At 32.7% G+C, this 21,120-nt stretch overlaps 1 protein-coding gene across 1 annotated transcript; it reads left to right on the top strand.

Moving 5' to 3' along the window:
* Positions 1-526: 526 nt before the first annotated feature.
* LOC111514390 (hypoxia-inducible factor 1-alpha inhibitor) lies at positions 527-17,414 on the top strand. Its single transcript, XM_074178239.1, has 5 exons — positions 527-855; positions 932-1,194; positions 8,428-8,722; positions 12,895-13,065; positions 15,470-17,414. Exons 1-5 carry the CDS (start codon positions 736-738, stop codon positions 15,623-15,625), a joined length of 1,005 nt encoding a protein of 334 aa, XP_074034340.1. The 5' UTR covers positions 527-735; the 3' UTR covers positions 15,626-17,414.
* Positions 17,415-21,120: the final 3,706 nt, after the last annotated feature.

Genomic DNA, 21,120 nt, shown 5'->3' on the forward strand with positions numbered 1-21,120 from the left:
ACGCCAACTTGAATAGTGAAACGTGCATCAAGAAGAGTATAGCAATTCTGGTTATTGGGAAACTTGCTCGTTTTGCAACAACGTTTAGTATGGGGAAAACTAATATTTTCACCCATATCGAATAATTCAGCAATAGAAACCATCATCATTATCGATGTTGCGTCTTCTTTTATGGGTGCTTAATGGCAAAGCACATTGAATTTTGATAGCTTTATTCAACTCAAGAAACAAATTATAACATGAAAAATAAGTATTATGAAATTGAGTAGTGCGTTGTCTTTACCGCTGTTAATAGTCTACTACCCGAGTCCCAAAGGTCGGGGTGCTAAGAACGTCCCTCTCCTCTCGACACTCACAGGGCCTGTCTTAGGATGGCCGGAACTATCGAAATTAGAAAAATCATAGCTTGAAATTCGAAATCCTAAAAAACTGATTGGATCATTTATACAAAAAAGTATGGCAACACTGCCAAAGCAGCTGTTTGGATTGGTTGCACTTTCGTATTCTGTTTGCGGTTCTGAGTTTCTAAGTTTCTAGTAGTAGGGATGAGGAAATGAACGAAAAACGAGTAGGGGAAGAGGTAGTAAATGAAAAGTGTAGTATTTGGTATTTGTAGTTGTTTTTTATTTATGAATATGTGAAGTAAAAAGTAAATACAAGGGAAAAGATTATCTGAAACAATTCCACGTACAACGCCTATTATAGGAGAACTGTGTTTAAACAATAGAAAACGAAATGACTACTAATAAAAAAGAGTGCGAAACCAAAAAGTTTCGAAAATATAATATACAATTAGAACAAATACAACGAATACATTATCAAGATCCCAAAGTTAACGAACTGATCAAAAACAATGTAAATATGTTTTCTTATTCCTGTAACATAACCTTAACAACTTTTATTTATTTTCTTTATCTCTCATTTTTTTCAGCAACCTGTACTGATAACGAATTCTAGTCTCGTGAAATCGGCTTGTGAAAAATGGAATACCGATTTTTTTGAGAAATATTTAGGCAAAATCAATCACACTGTCTACTTGTCTAATGATCACAATTTCAAATATTTCGATGAGAAAAAAGTACTGTCTGAAACTAATCCGAAAGGGGTTGAATTTACACCAAAAACCAGAAGACTAGATATGGAGATGTCGGAATTCATAAAGAAGGTGAAAGAATGGAAAAGTGGAGATGAACGGTACATTTATTATTTATAATAAAATGATACAATTTCTATTTTTTTAAAAAAAAAAAAATTCTCATATTCATCAATATATAATGTTTGTTGAAAGGGATATATTTTTAGGAGCGATTCATTTTTGGGAAAGAAAGGGTTTGGCTTTATACTTCTCTATCTTTATACAAATAAAATGAGGAAATCTTCCAAAGAAAGTATAAAATAATTAATTTCAAAATGAACTCTTCACAAAGATGTGTAGACCATGCAAAGAAGTAACAATACAGACACAAACTGGAAGAAAAAGCTCTCTCAAAACATCTTTCATGTAAGCATTGAATAACACGAAAAAATACTTTTTGAAACAACTACTTCTATGCAAACATTGAATTATAAATATGAATATAATATTTACCAAAATATGATAGAACTGACCGATACTTGGTGAAAATCAATTATAACATTCAAAAAAATATCTACTTGTGAGATTTCCATAAAACTGTGACAAGTGTTTCAGTATACAATAGCATCTTCAGGCGTCATAATACTGATTGAACCAATGCTTTGTCATGCTTTCATAGTAACTTAAATCCTAATTACAATTACTTCCTGACAAATTTCTACATGATGAATTCATTATATAAAATATTTACCATTCTAAGAACAACTCATTGAACTGGAGAATAATTAAAACAAGTTTTATGTGTGACCTCATTTATTCTACTTTCAAGATATATCATAATTACCAATTTTCTCATTGCAAACTAAACTCAATAAAGGGTAATAATTCAAATCTATTTGATCATGTAAATCCTGAATTTTTAAATATATTGATTTCTAAGCATTCCAAAAAGTTGAAATTTGAACCTTTCATTTTCAAATGCAATACATCATAATCTTGATTGAACTCGTGTCCCTCTGTCAAAAGATAGTTTGCAAATGTTGAATTGCATACATCATAATCGTGATTGAAATCGTGCCCCTCTGTCAAAAGATGGTTTGCAAATGTTGAATTGGTCTCCTTATTGAAAAAACTATGTCTAGCTCTTTCATGCAAATGTTCAATATGTTCTTCCTGAACCTCGGCAATTTTGTCCCTAAGTTCCTGTGTTGCCTCAGTCTGCGTAACATTCATTTTTGATTTTATATATAATCCCAAAGAAAAAATCAAGAGGAGTCAAATCCGGTAAACGAGCAGGTCATTCTAACGGACCGCGCCTATTAATTCACATGCCTGAGTATGTCTGAATCAACTAATCCCTCAAGTGCCTAAAAAATACGGGGGCGCACCATCTTGTTGGAAAACAACTGGATTTTCCAACTCCATGGATGAATAAGGTTTCAAAGAATTTACAAATATAAATCACCTGTCAATTATTCCTCTATATAAATGAGACCAACAATATGATTTTCCTTCTGCCCAGGCATTTATTTTTCAGGAGTTTGAGTATGACCTTTTCAAAAATATGTGAGTTTATGTGTGACCAATATCGCATATTTTGTCGGTTGACACTTCCGTTCAAGAAAAAAGTGCATTCGTCAATAAAACAGATAATTTGTAAGCAGTTTCGATTTGCAATCAAACGTTTGAACATTATCTCACAGAACTGGATTCTTCTGTTAAGGTCATCTTAATTTAGTGTATGTAATATTTTCACTTTATAGAGGTGAAACTTATGACGTCTGAGGTATCTCTTGACGGTGGTTGTTGAGACATTATTCTCATGAGTAGCTGTTCTCGTGGACTGCAGGAGGTTATTCACTACAGTTGCAACGGTTTCTTTGTTTCTCGTTTTTTGAGATAGATTTTCTTCCAGCTTCTCTAGCTCTAGCTACACTTCCAGTTGTTTAAAAATTTTCAACTAATTCACTAAAATATTTTCGGCAGATCGGATTATCAGGAAATCTCGCATTGAACTCCCTTTCTGTCCTAGGAAAATTGCGGCAGGCCTTGGTGAATATGAAGATTGGTTCTATTTTTTCTGCTAAAGATCTGACGCAAACCATTTTTGAAAATTCAAATGATAAGAAATTAGGCGAGTTCTCAGTATCCACGTTAAGTAATGTTTCTTCAAATTTGATAATATAATGCAATTATAATTTGACTGATTTTTTTATCCTGTCCATCAAAAATGCCGTCTTGATGAACTCACAGAATTATCAACCCTAATTTTTTATTTGGTGTGTCGGGCATTTACCCAAATCTCGTCTACAAAGTAAATATTTCTATTTTCATTCCTGTAGGATTTAATGTTTTTCAAATACTCTCTTCTCTATTTCACTATTTCATTCAATGTTTTTAATAAAATTGAAAATTCAATGTTTTTAATAATCCATACAATTGCATACAATGCAGTGCGTTTGAAACTTGGCAAGTCCGGAGCGTCATTTATGCCTTCAAGTGCCTACTTTGTCAAGAGTAAGGAATTCTTTTCTGAAGTAATATTGATGCACTATTAATTTTTTTACACTTTTGGTTGGTCTTTGGCTCCGAAAATATATGATAAGTGGTATACGAGTATTATCTGATAATTTTGGAGACGCTGCGTCCACACACTCCTGTTTAATTTGCCACTTTGTTTACAATTTCATCTTCGAGTAATATTGGATTTTCTTGAGTCTCGTGCTTATACACGTTTAAAATCATTTTCTTGGTTTTTATGAGACTTTTTCGACATTTGCCTCGGAAGAGACAAACAAATTTCCATAGACTCGTGAGCTGTGTCCATGCTAAACATGTTTTTTTAAATACATACACACACAACACACACATATAGTACTTATCTATTTATCTTTTGATTTTCATGGAATTATTTTCCAGCAGCTTGACTGCTTTAACCTTTCTCGATTTCATATCTTTTGTAGAAACATGTGGACTCATTTTCCGATGGCATTTCAGGTTAGCTTCCCAAATTTCTGCTACCGCAGTTGTCTTGGCAAGTTGACTTGGGTGTCACACCAATAGGTGATTCCACTTATGTCTCGCTTGCGTTTACACAGTTATTTTTATTAAGCACTTTTCTTGGTTATTCACATTTTGTCTTCAATGTACCTGCCCGGTACTGGCAATGCCCAATAGGCTGAAACAGCTGTCTACTGGTGGCTCTTAAATTGAAATCAATATGGGAATGATCGGAATAGTACTTATCTATTTATTTTTTTATTTTTATGGAATTATTTTCCAGTAGCTTGACTGCATTAACCTTCGGCAACCACCGATTAAACTCTAGTTGAGTCCCGAAACGACTATAGAAATTCTAGAGCGATCGTTACCGATATATAAGGCCGGCTTCTCGTCCCAAGAGGGCAGTCGCGTTCAGAAAGTGAATCGAGCGGTTAAACAAGGAATTCAAATAGTGGAAATGAATTAGGCGTTATTTGCTAAGAACGAATATTTCCTGTATAATTGTTGACCTGTTTTTTATTTTTCCTGCAAATCATTGTTTCAAAAGTTATTCAGGGTGGCTCGTTTTCAGCTAAAATAATTTGTAGCTCCCGATATGCTCTGGGGGTGCGATAGAGGAAGTAGCATCAAATGTGAATTTGTCAAACTGTGTCCTCCTGTATACTATTGTTGACGTGTTTTTTTTATTTTTCCTGGAAATCATTGTACCAAAAGTTATTCAGGGTGGCTCGTTTTAAATGGAGTGTACTATATATAACATTATAATTAACAGTTCAAAAATAAAATTTCAAAACGCTCAAAGGTACAAACTTGTTTCCTCCTTTTCATAAAAGAGGGTGTATGCATCTTCACTTACAAGCGACTTAGGTGAAATTGGTGACACGAGTGAATCATTGAATTCGTGCAACGTGTGAATCATTGAATTCGTGCCACGTATCATTATAATAATGTCTAGCTGTATAATGTCCGCTGTAAGTAGACCCTCTGTGATTTGAAAGTGCATATAGATTATAACGACAAGGAGTCATGTCTGCTGCATAATTGTTCGTATATTATCCATCTAGAGGAAATTCGATGGCAACATTTAAGTTTCCTCTGAATAGTTCTGTTAGAATCTTTCAAAATGAATGAATAAAATACGGAAAACCTAAAGATTGAGAGAGGGTGCATTTTCTTCTTTCCTTTGCAACGCAAACACGTCGGTTCGAAGGTTATTGATGAGTGTCCACAGTGTGCGCACTTGATCGTGGATTTTAATTGACCAAAGAAATTATCTACAAGTTTAGAGTTACCTCACTAATATACAGGCCGTATTTTTTAGCTGATACCACTATTGCTTTCGCGGAAATGGTAGATCCTACAAGGACGGTTAAATGAAACAAAAGTTGCCTATTTAGGGATGCAACACACTGATATTTTCAGATCTATAAAATCATCAACGGTTTCTGAGATATTTGCAAAAAACTGAAAATGACATTTTATTTTTTTGCTCTACCGCCTCCATTTTCAATAATATTAAAAAATGACAAAAAAATTTTTCATTTCTCAATGCAACGTTTCGTTCATTGAATTCCATCATCAATATTTGTTTTCAAATACGGACCTATATATTTTTTAATACATTTTCATAGTCATTATAATTACAAATTCGTTGACATATCACAACATATGTATTTATCGACGTTTCTTCCCGAAACCACATCATCAATATTCTATCAGTACACTTTTTTTATTCAATGAGAAATCAAATATCAAACTATTGTTGTAACACTTAGTTAACAGTATCGTTAATACATCACATTGAAAAAAAGACAGTTGCGAAAGAAAATGTAACGAAATAATAAATGATAGAAAATGAACACCATAACGGAATGTCTCACGTTACATTTTTTAAGTAACCGTCTCATGCGATATCGCATCAAATGTTCAAATTGTCTTTCATCATTTCTTAAACAAATACTTGCTCTAGAAATAGTGTGCTTGTAGCAGTTCTCTAACATCTGTGGAGTGATAGCGATGCAGGCATTCCTTATTGAATCTTTCATTATTTTCAAAATTTGTTCTGAATACTCTTGATCTTTTATGAAGCCCCACAATGAAAAATCTAGAAGAGAAAGGTCCGGTAAACGTGGTGGCCATTCAATAGGACCATTATTTCCTATCCACCTTTCTGGCATAGTTGTATTGAGGAAATCTCTGCAGATTCTCCTGCGATGTGGTGGAGCTCTGTCGTGTTGGAAATACTCATATTTTCTTATGAGGCTAAGTGGCAAATCTTCTAGTAACTCAATTAGAGTCGCTGATAAGAAATCCAAGTATAATTCTCGGGTTGGAGATGTTTCAAAAAAGTGGGGTCCAATTATTTCATTATCAACACCAAGCCACACGTTAACACCATATCTCTCTTGAAAATTGGTAATTCTATGTAAATATTCATTTTCTTGTCGTCAATGATAATGTATATTCCTGTTGAACCATCCATTATTGGTAAATGTACTTCCATCACACCACAAATTTATTTTACAAATTTCATTATCTTCGCGAAATTTTCTAATGAGCCATCTACAAAAAACTTTTCTCCTGTTAAAGTCCGTTAAACGCAAATGATGAACTTTCCTGACTCGATAAGGCTTGAATTAATTTTTCTTCAAAATTTTCCGTACAGACGTAGTGGATATGGCTGATTTATGAGCAATCTCCCTCAAAGATACTTCCTTGTTCTCAAATTTTTTATTTTCCATAAATCCTATATCAAATTATTGTCACTTTATCATAATTGTGAATCTTCTTTGAACTCACCTAAAACGCCGATTTCATTATCGCCACCACATTCGGTAACCGTACATTTTCTTTCAGAGGGTTTTTCAAAAGATCCATAATTCTGTAAAGTATTTTAGATTCGTTGAAAATATCTATGATTAGGTTGCCATCGTTCCGGATACAATTCCTGATACGTTGACAGAGATTTGGTAGCATTCCTCAAACATCTGAATATACAAAAAGCATATCCACTCTTTCGTCATTGGAAAAATTCATGTTTCTCCCTTAAAATCGCTCAGCGATTTGAATAACTTTTATTTTGTGTGTGACAATTAATTTGACATTCACATTCATGTATTTCATGGCTTAGTTCAAAAAAAGAAATTATCGCTTATCATGTTTCTCGTGAAAATCATCTATGACTTTTTTTAATACAGTATTTTTATTAGTTGATTTTTGTTGATATCCTCATTTTTTGAACATAAATTATTGGGTAGCTAAAAATTTTCAAAATACATTTGGAAATTATGAATGGCTTGGTATTGATACAAAGATTAGTTTTCAAGACGACCCTGACAGAAATTTAGTTGAATTTCAGTGAATACAAATATTTATAATCTCAATGAACGACATTATCGACAGGAGAACTCTGGATTTCAGTAACATTCGGAAATTCGAGCTATTAATAAAAAATGATATTGATGATGTGGTTTCGGGAAGAAAAACGTCGGGAAATATAGATGTTGTGATATATCAACGAATTTGTAATTATAATGACTACGAAAATGTATAAAAAAATATACAGGTCCGTATTTAAAAAAATATATTGATGATGGAATTCAATGATCGAAACGTTGCATTGAAAAATGAGTTCACCCATATTATAAAGCACATGAAATAAACCAAAAAGTTCCTTTGTAATTGTTTGCTATTATTGAAAATGGAGGCGGTAGAGCAAAAAAATTAAATCTGTCATTTTCAGTTTTTTTTGCAAATATCTCAGAAACCGTTGATGATTTATGTATCTGAAAATGCCATTCCTAAAAAGGTAACTTTTGTTCCAGTTAACCGTCCTTGTACGACCTACCGTTTTCGAGATAGCAATAGTGGTTCAGCCAAAAAGAACGGCCTGTATAATCTTTTTACCTATTGATAACGTAAAAGTAAAGAGGTATGTTAGGAATGGACCTTCTTCCCCGTTTGAAGGCATCAAAAAATTTGTTGTCATGTATCAGTCTGACAGTTTCAAACACTACTCATTGTTTGGTCGTTTTCTACGGTTTGTTGAGCGACACTGGATTTCTCTGGTATGGAAAAACGAATATGTTTCATAGATCAGTGACCACAACAATAGTGATTGTTTCATGATTGGAACTTTCTATACTTCTGGCTATAAAGCAACAAATTGAATATTACATTATTTAATTTTCTACTACACAATAAAAATTATTTAGGGTAATAATTAAGAATTTGTTATATGACCAAAATACTATATTTCTCTAGATTACAGTAGAGCGAAAAGGAAATATATTTACTCCTTGTAACAACTACCTCTCATAGTCGTGTTGAAAAATTAATTTTTTTCTTAGGTTATATCTTCAACATACCCTTAATGCTACAATGGGAAATGCGATAGTAGCCGACTACGTGAAATTTGACTGGCGCTTCGCTGGAGAAATAAGACAGAAAAACAATTGGGGCGAATTAACGTCTAATGTACTCTTCATATCTATGGAAGGAAATGTTACACCTTGTCATTACGACGAACAACAAAATCTCTTTGCTCAAATACAAGGATATAAAAGATGTATTTTATTTCCTCCCAATCAATTTGAATGTTTATATCCACATCCAGTTTATCATCCTCATGACAGACAAAGCATGGTAAGTACTTTATGATGTTGAATAACAATGGTGATGGACAAATAAAATCATTTTGTTTCATTAGTGACTGTGACTGAACAACTATTGGATGCGTTTTTCGGTATGATTTGCTACTGGAATATTACTGTAATTTTCATACACTTCAATTCATATTCTAGTTGCCATTTTGTCATTCATATTGTGAGGCGAACAAATAGTGCTTGGTTGTAATTTTTAATTATTCTGTCGCTTATTCTGAGCGAACGCCCGGCTACCGGTCGGTAGTCGGGCGGTTCGCTCCAGTTAAAGAAGAAATTAAACAACAATGAAATGTTTCAATCTAATGATAAGTCAAAGACACTGTGGGGTATATTCAATTGGTCTAACAAATAGAATTATGTCAGTACTTTTCTGATTCAGATGTAAGTTGTACTATGAGAAAGGTAGACAGCATAAGGAATTAATTTTCACTGTCTCCTGTTTCTGCAAGTAAAATTTATAATTGTAATAAATCAATCACAACCAAAATACCCATTTGACATTGACCAATGTACACATATAATTTTTAAAAAGGTATCTCATTACTTAGTTGTAGCTCTGACTAATTTGATTCGATCGGAGATTTTACAGAATAATGTCGAAAGAAAAGTTATGGCTTTCTACGTCTCCGTCTTTATACAAACAAATGTGAGAATCTTCCAAAGAAAGCAATTAATTTCAAAATAAACTATTTACAGAGATATGCAGAAAATGTCCTCCCGAAAAAATTACGCGAAAAAAAGTTTTGAAACAACTACTGTAGTTTTTAAACTACTTTTAAAAAACGTTTTTGATTGAAGTTTTTGTTAATTATTTTCTATATTTTCTAAACAAAATCATCTAAACAAAAACATCAAAATTGACTAAGTCAATTTTTGAAAATATCTTTTTGACCTCCAAAATGAAAGGTGAAGTCTTTGATATTTGGTATGGGATACCTATCTGGGGCAGTTTTGAAATTCAATGACCTGTAATCCCCACATGGTCTCTAGTCTCCATTTGATTTTCGTACCATATGCTAAGGACTGGCCCATGGGCTTTTAGAAGGCCGAATTTTTCCCTGTTCCATCAAATATTTGAATTCTTTCATAGCAGCCTCCAGTTTTTGGGGATTAAGTCTGCGAACTTTAAAGTGTGTGGGTTGTCCTTTGGTTATTATTTGATGTACAATATTTGTTTTTTCTTTTGATTTATTTAGACATTTACTCGTCAAATTAGGAAAATCAATTAAAAGTCTGCGATAAGGGCACTACACTGAATTACACAAAAAAGTAGTTGTGTCGAGAGGACTTTTTCTTCCAATTTGTGTCTGAAGGTTACTTTTTTGCATGTTCTACGCATCTTTGAAAATAAATTAGTTTGAAATTTATTTCTTTCTTCCTTACTTTGGAATATTCTCACATTTTTTTGTATAAAGATGGAAAAGTAGGAAGCCAAAAACCTTTCTTTCCTAAAAATATAGCGCTTTCAATTTAGAATAATAATATTATTGGATAATAAATATTATTAGATATAAGATGTTATTAGATACTAGTACTATGTTGATGTATTGCTGCTGTTCCAATGTTTTAACAGAATCAGAATCAACGAACTTAGGCGTGCGCAGCGTTATAGAACAGTGCTTTCAAAAAATAGTTCTGCATTGCCATCTAGTGGCGAGTTACAGAAAAATCGATAGCCTAAAACCTTCCCTATGAAAAATTATTTATACATGTCAAGTTTCATCACGATCGGTTGAGCAATGTAGAAGTTTATCACTTACCAACCAACCAACAAACATCCATTTTTATATATCAGATTAGATACTATTAGGTTGTTTCAAAAGTTTTGTCCGTTTCGAAAAGATGGTAGTCGGATGGCGAGAGGTCTGGGCAGTATGGAGTGTGAGGTAGAACTTCAAAGCTTGTTCGTTTAATTTTCGTATGGTGATTTATGAAATGTACGCCAAGCTTCGAAGGGTGAATAAACGCCTTGGAGTGAGCCAATTCTGGAAGATTCTGCCAGAATTCCATAAATCTTCTTGCCATCCAGGTGTTCAATGTTTGTTTGAGATGTATGCTTTATAATGGAATACGCACTTTCAAAAACCACTTGACTTAGGGGAAAGTGGTTACCCTTCGTACACTTTTTAGATTTAATTTTTTTTCTTCATGACTAATTGTTGAATTTCTCAACTTTATGTACCAGAGTGTAACAAATATATTGTAGTTTATTACAAAAAAGTTTGAATCTATTATGTCAAAAGGTTAAAGCGTTATAGCGATTTTTCTACGATAAGATATTTGTACGAACGTACCCCACGTACGGGGTACGTTCGTACCCCGTAGGTGGGGTACTTTCGTACGCCATGGGGTAGATTCATACAGGGTAATTAAAAAGCCAACTGAAGTCGTTGATTTTTTTTTAATAGTTATAAAAATATTTATTTATCAATGAACTAACTTAAAAATATGTGACTTGACTAATAGTCGATAAAACTTTCTTAAAAAAATAACAAAAAATAAAATCGTTCATCCTTAGTTTACTTTACTAAGCTTTACAATCAGTCTAAATGAGATGTTTACAATCATTTTGTATGACATCGTTACAGAGTCTTTGACAATTTAAACTTAAAATAGGTAATCATACATTTGGTTGTTTCTTGGAAACTTATTGCACATTATAATTATTTGAATCAACTGCAAATGTATAAAGTCTAGCCATTCTAGCTGCACAGCCCGTTCGTGGTTGAGGATCACGGAAGATCATGGCGGAATAATAACTGAGAACTTTTCCGAAGTAATAAACAACAGAAGTCTTTTTTTTTAAACTTTACCAAAATATAACAATTATCTTTGATTTTCTCTGGTATCATAATTGAATTATTATTGATACTATGATTATCAGTCTCTTCGTCAGTTTTAAATCAACTGGAGATGTTGAACTCTCCCGCAAGCTAAATTGTGATCCTTTAGATTCCTCTGAATCTTCGACGCTTTCTATTTTCTTAGCTTTCTTTTTTTTTCATTGAACTGAGTTCTTTCAAACTACGTTTCACTGCTTTGGCTCTGGCTTTCCTTTTCTTTTTTTCCAATCATTTATGTCTATGTCTCTCTTCTAGTTCAGTTTTTCCAGGTGTATCTATCTATCTATCTATCTATCTATCTATATATATATATATATATATATATATATATATATATATATATATATATATACGGGATTTATCCGAGTTTCTCCCTTTACTGGTTTTTTTGTTTCTGACAGATATAGGATAAGGTCTTATGACTTCTGGTGTTATGGGAAGATAAGAACTCGGTACAGATTGTGTCTCGGCGGCAGAGGTGGAAGATTCACCAGTTCCGGTAACAATGTCTTGAGGATTATACGACAACCGTCTTTGTATTACATCATCAATTGCTAGATTCATTGACTTTTCATCCACTTCTTGAGTACGCGTACCTTTTTTTTATATTTTCGCACCATGATTCTGCAATAAAATATTAATTATAACGTTGATTCATCAAAAATATTTCATTTTTTTAGAAGTAGAATATTTCATAAAAGAAAAAATATGTTATTGTGTTATCTGCACGATATTTTTAAAAGCTGATACTACATTTTATTTCATAAAAATTAAATTTTATATACTAGTGGTTAATATAATCTAAAGGGGAGCATTCGTACGCGTACGAATGTGCCCCCTGTCTGGCTGTCTGAATGCACCCCATGCCTTTGCACAAAATTAAAATACAACTTTATACAAATTCTAATTTGGTTTGAGAAATATAACAATTGAAGCTCAAACTAAACAATGTTAACATTAATCATTCATCACCATTTTGTCGAAAACATAACATTTCTACTTACAGTTACGAACTGAAATGAGGTAAAAAATTTACTCACAACCCGCAAAACCACGTCATATCTTATCAGTTGAAACGCCGTGGTGCCAGTGGCGCGACACTCCGCTAGCAACATGGTGTTCGATATGTCTATGCACTTGACTTACCTAATCGTTTCAAAAAATTAACATATTTCAAATCTTTAACAACTGTTGTGTTCAACCACCTCCACAGTCCCGTTGCTTACTGTTCTGGGCCCTTTGAATTGTAGGGTTGTTTAGTGGGACAGTGGGATTCACTCATCAAAAATTTTATTAAAAATATGTTTAGGTTGATTTTGACAAACCGGACTATTCCAAATATCCGAAATTTAAAGATGTCAAAGGTTGTGAAACAGTTATTGGTCCAGGAGATGTGCTGTATATTCCGATATATTGGTGGCATCATGTGGAATCATCAATGGAAGGAGGTCCTACCATTACAGTCAATTTTTGGTACAAGGTTAGTACCCTTTTTCATTGAATTAATTTTTATCTTGTGGCTCTCAGCAAACAGTAATCATTAGTAATGCATCAGAGGATACAAATAATAATATTAAAGTAATATTTTGGGCTTCCAAATTTCAAACTTTTGAAAATGTGTTAAACCTAAAAAGACATTTCTCTTAGATTACAAGTCCCGTACCTCTACTCCATATTTAAATATCATTCTACGAAAAAAATATTTATCTGCTAACAAATTCATAAAAACAACCAATATCAAATGTCAATTATTGTGCGCATTAATTTACTCAACTCTTCATGTAGAGATTGATCAATAACCAACATGACTTTTCTCGAAATAAATCGACTGTTTCCAATCTTCTGATCTACGAGCAAAAAATACTGAAACTCTTGGAGGGTTGAGGTCAGATGAGTGCCATATACACCGACTTTTCCGAGGCATTTGAGAGAATGAATCACAATATACTATTGGAGAAAATAAGAAATTTTGATTTTACAGACCATTTGGTAAATTGAGTTGGCTGATTGTTCACAACAGGTTAAAATTGGGGGATGCAAATCGAGTGATATATTAGTAACCCCAGTTATTCAATATTTTTGTGAATGATATAGGATGTTGTTTTGAGAACAGTGAATTTTTAATGTTTGGGGATGACTTGTTTCGTAATGTAAATAAATGCCATTTTTACCTTCTCAAGAGTTGATCAGCTCTTAGAATACCATTAGTCATCCAGAAAACATGTTTGGAAAAAACACCTGGTATACAGATGGGTCGAAGACCAAACATGGAACGGGAGCTGGAATATACCGAGCAGATAGAAATTTAAACTACAGTTATCCGCTAGGACTATACACATCCGTCTTTCAGGCGGAAGTGTATGCTTGCAGTGTGCAGAGCTTTTTAAATTGAGACCTCAAAAGAAATGAGCGGATCAATATTTTAACAGACAGCCAGAGCGCACTAGGGGCTCTGACAAACCCAATGGTGACATCAATGCTGGTCTGGGAATGCCATGAAGAACAGAATGAACTTGCAAACAGAAAAAAATCAACTTTGTACTGGGTGCCGGGGCATTCAGGAATCACAGGTAATGATAAAGCTGATGAATGCGTTAGACACAGATCATCAATTTCATATATAGCTCCTGAATCAGCTCTGGGGGTACCAAAATCATTGGTACGAAACCAGATTAGGACATGGACCAATAAGAAGCACACAGAGTACTGGACAAAAGTACCTGGCAACAAACACTGTAGAACCTTCATTAGGGAACCGTCCGAGAAAAGAACCGAAGAACTACTTCAATATAATAGGGATCGGCTCAGAATAATTACAGGGTTACTAACCGGTCATTGTCCACCTAGAGGACACCTGAATAAAATGGGGCTGTGAAACGGAGACCTCAGCTGCATATTATGCAACGAAGGGATGGAAACAGCTCATCACATCTTATGCGAATGTGAGGCACTGAATCACAGGAGGCAGACAATGAGGCTGCAGTGTTTTTTGGAGACTTGGACTAAATGGACAAGTCAGGCAGCTCCCAAGGGACCAAAAAAAACCCAGTTATTCAGAATTTTTGTGAACAGTGAATTTTTAATGTTTGGGGATGACCTGTTTCTTAGTGTGAATAAATGCCATTTTTACCTTCTCAAGAGTTGATCAACACTTAGAATACACATCTTCTATAAAATATCTGGGGTTTAATTTTGATGAACAACTTAGATTCGTCAACCATATTAACCAAATCAGTGTAAAATCATCCAAAACACTAGGTCTTATTTATGTAGCTCTAGTGGTGTCTAAATTAGAATATGTATGTATCATTTGGTCTCAATTTTACAATGTGAAATGTGTATCTCTGCAAAGAGTGTTAGGAATCACACGTTAAAAGGTAAGACCTCGTTAATCCTTAGCTCGCACAAGTTTCTACTTCTGAGGGTTATCTTACTTAGGGGTGCGACAGCTGGTTAACAGAAAAAGAGATTTTAAACAGATTTTTAAAAGAACCCTAGGTTAGGTTAGTAACCACTACCTAGGTTAGGTTAGGTTACTAACCTAGTGGTTACTAACCTGACAAAAACATCAGTATTTTTGGTGTCTCTCATGGTTGTTTTAAACAATAATTGAATAATTGAAGTTGGTAATTGTTTATATAAGGTAGTAACAAGTTTTTATTTTAATTTTATATCCTAAAGTATCTTATGCTGTATATAGTTGTGTGCTGCAGAAACATTCCGTAGCATCCTATTTTATATTTTACATTTTTAGATTATTACTTATTTTCTGTGAAATTTTTACATTGTACTGGGGTGTATCCCTTATGAATAAATAAATAAATGAATTAACCATAAAATGTTTTCGAATCTAATGGACCTTGTAACTCAAAACTCTCTTTCAGGGTTCCCCTACCACGATAGAATACCCTCTAAAAGATTATCAGAAAGTATCGATAATGAGGAATGTGGAGAAAATGTTGCTGGAAGTATTACAAGATCCTAAAGAAGTAGGTCCATTGTTGAGGAAGATGGTTGATGGCAGATACACGAATCCATAAATCAGAGTCGTTATTCAATTCGACCAGTGATACATATTTGGTATTAGTTTGCACAAATTTGAACCGAGTTTAGAAGTCCAAGGACTGATCTAGTTGACTTTAATATTTTTATTTGTATGTTTTAAGTTATACGCCAATTCAGGGATGTATGAAAAAAGCAGAAAATTTTAAATGATTGAGGTGTACACAAAGATCATCAATTTTTTCTGTTGTGTGTTTATAAAGTTCTTCCTTCATTTAACAAGCTGTACATACTTTTAAAAAATGAATACAAGTTATACATGAAACAAAAAAATATTTTTTGTCAAGATATTCTATGGTTGAAAAATTAATCAGGATCACTATTCTGACACTTTGTTGAATTAAAATAGTTGGGAATATTCTGAAAAGCATTTGGAAGAAAGTGACCCTGTTATACTCAATGTTTTTCGTGTTCAATTGGTAGTAAAAATCCTGGCAGTAATTGTATTTTTTTTGTATTTGTATGATTTTATATAAGGTGAATAGTATTAAACGTGTTTTCATGAAAATCTGGTGAAACAATACGTTGAACGTTTTACTGTTTTCCTTAATACAAGGTATCTTTACTAAACTTTGTTTGATATAAGGGGGCTAAAGTTTTTAAGAAAAATTTATTTTGATAACTTTGGTATGAACCTATATATTTTTGTGAAATCTGATATTCATCATAAGGCATTTTCCGCTGTACAATATGATTTTTAAATCTTGCCAGTGGCGTTCATGTGTAATTTGCGACAGGAGAAAAATGATATGAAATTTATTTCACTGTATAACAGAAATCTCCGTGCCCTTCAAATTGTAATATATCGTTTCATCTTTCTATTATCAACTCTTTGGCTGTGAAAGGCTCAGTTGTGGTTCACAGTAGAACTCATTTCACCACTAGCAAGAACTTACTTGGAACTTACTGGAATAGTTGTTGAAGCATTTATAGTTTTTAAATGAGAATAATTTTCTTTACTTACCATTTTATCAATTTCTCAACAAGTCATTCATTCTTAAAACTGTTTTTGGGATATAGAAATCATCGAGAATCGCTCTTTTCAAGTGTCAAACATTATGACAAAAATTGTGAACTTTTGTTCCTAGTCATAAAAAAACTTTCAATGTTGCCTGATCTTATCAGGTGATGATTACTTACTAGTTATTTTTCTTTTAACTTTCTTTTGAAGAATTGATGCGTTTGTTTGTAGTGTTGAAAAAAGTATTTTTCTCATCCATATTGAAGAAAATAAAGAATATTTCGGTTGTTTCTTGGATCTGTGAAACAAATATCGAAGAAAATTCAAACCTGCTAATGATTTTATACATCTGTATTAATAATAATGATTTGGAGTTCCTCATTTCAAGCAAAAGTTTTAGTAGTATTTTTAGAACAATGATTTATTCTAATGAAATTTAATGTTTTTGCAGACTTCATCGTTAAAATTTGTGCAGAAACTAAGTACCACCAAAAAATTTAGATTATTTTTTATACCTGTGATTGAGAGTTCTTATATTTAGTATTTTATTTTTAATGGTGTTGTGGAATTATCATGAAATGTGTAAAAACAATGTGTGTAAGTGACCTTTTTTTAGTAGTGTTGAATGAAATTCGAAGATATTTGTGAAAATGTATTTCGATATTTTTGTGGATGTACTCCTTATCATACAAATTTATGTCAATGAGTTCCTGTTCCACACATGAACTGTAAATATGAACAGCAACTCTAGTTTGACTGCACTGCATGTATGAAAATGAATGAAATAATATATTCAAACTTTTAAATGACTTGTTTTATTTGACAATTAAATGAAAACATGTCTTACATATTGAACGAAAATAATTTTTCGGGAGGAAATAAGAGGTTTTTATCCTTCTTTGAATATTTTCACCTTCCACAATCTGAAAAATACGAAAACTGTAATGGAGAACTTTACTACATGGGCTAAAAAGTCTCGGGCGTTTTTTCAGTTATTACTAACCTTTAAAAGAAAGCTGTTGAAATTTCATGATATTCTACTCACAAGTTTGTTAGTTTGTGTTAAGAGTGACACTACTTTTGTTATTTTCAAAACAATGAATCAAAAACAATTTTGTGTTTTCAATTGACACTTTTCAATGGAAAAAAATACCGTTCAAGCGAAGTAATGGCTTGAAAAATGTTATAAGGATTCCGCTCTATCAGAAACAACAATAAAACGTTGGTTTGCTGACTACAAACGTGGTCGTAGAGACACTGATGATGTAGAATGCTGTGGACGTCCAAATGGGGCAGTAACACCAGAAACATCAAAAATCCAAAAAATTGTTTTGAATGATCGGTATTTAGCGTCCTTGTTTAACCAGAAGCGTCGTTTGCGGATTTTTTTTTACAAGCATCTTTATAAAATTAAGTACAGAAAAAATGATCTTCAATGTGGAGTAAATGAAATAAATATACATAATAAACGAAAAGTTTAAACAAAATCATACCTATTTACACCTGGCTTCGTAGAGGTAGCGGCTAAACAATTAGTAGCAACTGTGACTTTTCAAATTTTTCGAATACTCTATTGTAAAGTGCTGTAGGCTTTATTTCCATAAAATGCAAACGAAATTTATTTCTAAAAGTCAATTAATAATATTTTAATTTATAATACTGGCGGGTAATTACTAATTGGCATCTTATGAAAAATGAAATCTCCTACTTATGAAATTACTTGTGTGGAATAACAAAAGAAGTGTTAAGTATTTTAAGACTATTGAATTTGCCTCTAAATGATTCTCTTGAGTTTAGTTTCAGCATAGTTCTTAAGGCTCTTTTTGGCATAATAAAAATTTGCTCTGCATTTCTACTACCTCGATAAAAATAATCCCATACCCACAAACAGATTCAAAATTTGAATGATAGACCATTTGGGTTACATCTGTGTCAACTGTATTTTTTATTAAACAAAGTATGATATACCGCATTTGAACATTTTAAACTTTTTTGGTATTTTTTATTGTATGATATCTTTAATCAATTTTATGTGTTTGAGTATTTTAACATTATTTGTATCCTATATATGTATGTGTGTATAGATATGTATATGTATAAATATACATATATATATATATATATATATATATATATATATATATATAAATAGATAAGTACTCTTTGATCATTCCCATATTGATTTCAATTTAAGAGCCACCGGTATACAGCTGTTTCAGCCTATTGGGCATCGTCAGTACCGGGCAGGCGGTCCTCGATTGTCTTCAATCGAGGACCGCCTGCCCGGTACTGACGATGCCCAATAGGCTGAAACAGCTGTATACCGGTGGCTCTTAAATTGAAATCAATATGGGAATGATCAAAGAGTACTTATCTATTTATTTTTTGATTTTCATGGAATTATTTTCCAGTAGCTTGACTGCATTAACCTTTCTAGATTTTATATATATATATATATATATATATATATATATATATATATAATCTCTCTGATTTCACCTTAGATAATTAGAGATAATATCACATACACGGATCATATACCCGGAAAAACCAGTTCAGCATATATATATATATATATATATATATATATATATATATATATATATATATATATATATATATATATATATATATATATAGAATGGAATAATTCGTGGACACAACACTCAAAAAAAAACCGGGGACACGTGTTTCTGGATATTGGCCTCATCAGTGCGGTGCAGCCAAGTGTAAAGATGGGACAACACTTGTTTGCCGAAATCAGGAAACAACACAAGCGCACGGAGTCAACAGCCAACCGCACATTTGTGGTTCCATATACTTATGTTTATGATGACTGATGAAAATTTGTAGTTTTGTCAATAAGACCTAATGTTCTTTGGGCAATAAAGCATATTATTATTATTATTAACATACTGACCAATAACTCTCATTGAATACAACATTGAGTTCAACTTTTGACAAACATTTTGAATATGACTGTTGAAATTCAGTGTGCTGTCTATGTGCAGTCCTAAGAATTTGCACTAATTTTCTATTTTGAGTGAAATATTCGTCAACGGAATTTCTTGAGGTAAATCAAATCCTGCATGGTTTGTTTCTCCTGAACCACTCATCTGCATTACAGAGGCTTTCTTCAGTTATGGATGTCAGACCGGGATAGTCCACTGCATTGACCAGCAAGTTTGTGTCATCCGCATAATTTGTCATTTTGCAATTTGCCCCACAAATCTCCTCCAGGTTATTTAGAAAAATTATAAACATCGCTGGGCCAATTATACTACTATGTGGCACCCCAGTATCAATTAATTTTATGTCTGATTCAGCTTTGATTCCTTCCTTGTTAATTAACACCATTTGTTTGCTACCTAATATATAAGATTTAAGCCATTTCAGCGCAGGGCTACGTATGCTATATGATTCCAGCTTTTGTAGAAGAACTACGTGGTTCAAACAATCAAAAGCTTTTGCCAGGTCTAGAAATAATCCCAATGCCAAATTATTGTTCTCAAGTTGTAACAAGATATTTTGAAAGAACTGAAAAATTGCTGTATGCGTTGATTTCCCTTTCATTCTGATATCTATGTTGCCACTTACTGATAAGATTACACTAAATGAAGAAATCCATCACCTGTTTGCATAATACAGCTTCAAAAATTTTTGAGAATGAAGACAATAGACTAATTATTAGTCTGAAGTTTTCTAGTTTAGAGGGATCCCCCTTTTTCAATATGGGTTTGACTAATGCTAGCTTGGGTGAGTTAGGAAAAACTCCGTATTTTAGGGAATTGTTCACTATATATACAACCGGATCTATCATTTCTTATATACACAATTTAATAATTTTAGAGGGGACTTCATCATGTCCACTACTCATCTTACTTTTAATTTTTTTAACAATTTCTAAAATTTCATTTGCATTTGTTGATGTTAGCAGTATTGATTTGTCATTTGATTTTATTTTGTCAATAGTGAGCGTAAGTATTGTATTATTTCTTAACAATTTTTTTTGATAGGCAAAATTGTTAAATAGACAAGTTACTGATAAATAGAAAATTTTTCTTTGTGAAAAATACTTTGATTTTTATGCAGTAACTTATCGGGGTAAAATAAAGAGTTTGCCTTTTACACTTGTATAAAGTTCTCCATTATAAGTTTCATATTTTTCAGATTGTGGAAGGTAACAAATACCCAAAAAAGGTCGATAAGAAACAATTAATTTGTTCTATCAATATTTTGAGATCTCTGTCTGATACGGCGACAATTTGATAAGTGTTCCGGCAAATCATAAATAAAAATAAGAAATAATAGGGGTCCGAATACCGATCCCTGAGGAATACCTGAGTTTACGTTATTCCCCGGACTTTTCTGCCCATGTGTTATATACGTGTAGAGAGGGCAAAATTTTTAGTTTGCCCCAATAAGTTACTGTGTAAATTCAAAATTTTTTTCACAAAAAAAAATGTTTAATAATTTTTCCTCAACAGGAAGATTAGAAAGAAAGCGAATCAG

This window comes from Leptinotarsa decemlineata, unplaced genomic scaffold, assembly GCF_025532065.1.
Source record: "Leptinotarsa decemlineata unplaced genomic scaffold, Ldec_3_MD MMD2_tig00003736_RagTag_RagTag, whole genome shotgun sequence".
NCBI lineage: Eukaryota > Metazoa > Arthropoda > Insecta > Coleoptera > Chrysomelidae > Leptinotarsa > Leptinotarsa decemlineata.

Bases quoted from the DNA above. Each gene is read 5' to 3' on its own strand.
- LOC111514390 (XM_074178239.1), top strand. From the start codon at position 736: ATGACTACTAATAAAAAAGAGTGCGAAACCAAAAAGTTTCGAAAATAT. The intron at 1,195-8,427 runs GTACATTTATTA...TTTTTTTCTTAG, and splicing joins TGGAAAAGTGGAGATGAACG to GTTATATCTTCAACATACCC. The intron at 13,066-15,469 runs GTTAGTACCCTT...ACTCTCTTTCAG, and splicing joins CAGTCAATTTTTGGTACAAG to GGTTCCCCTACCACGATAGA.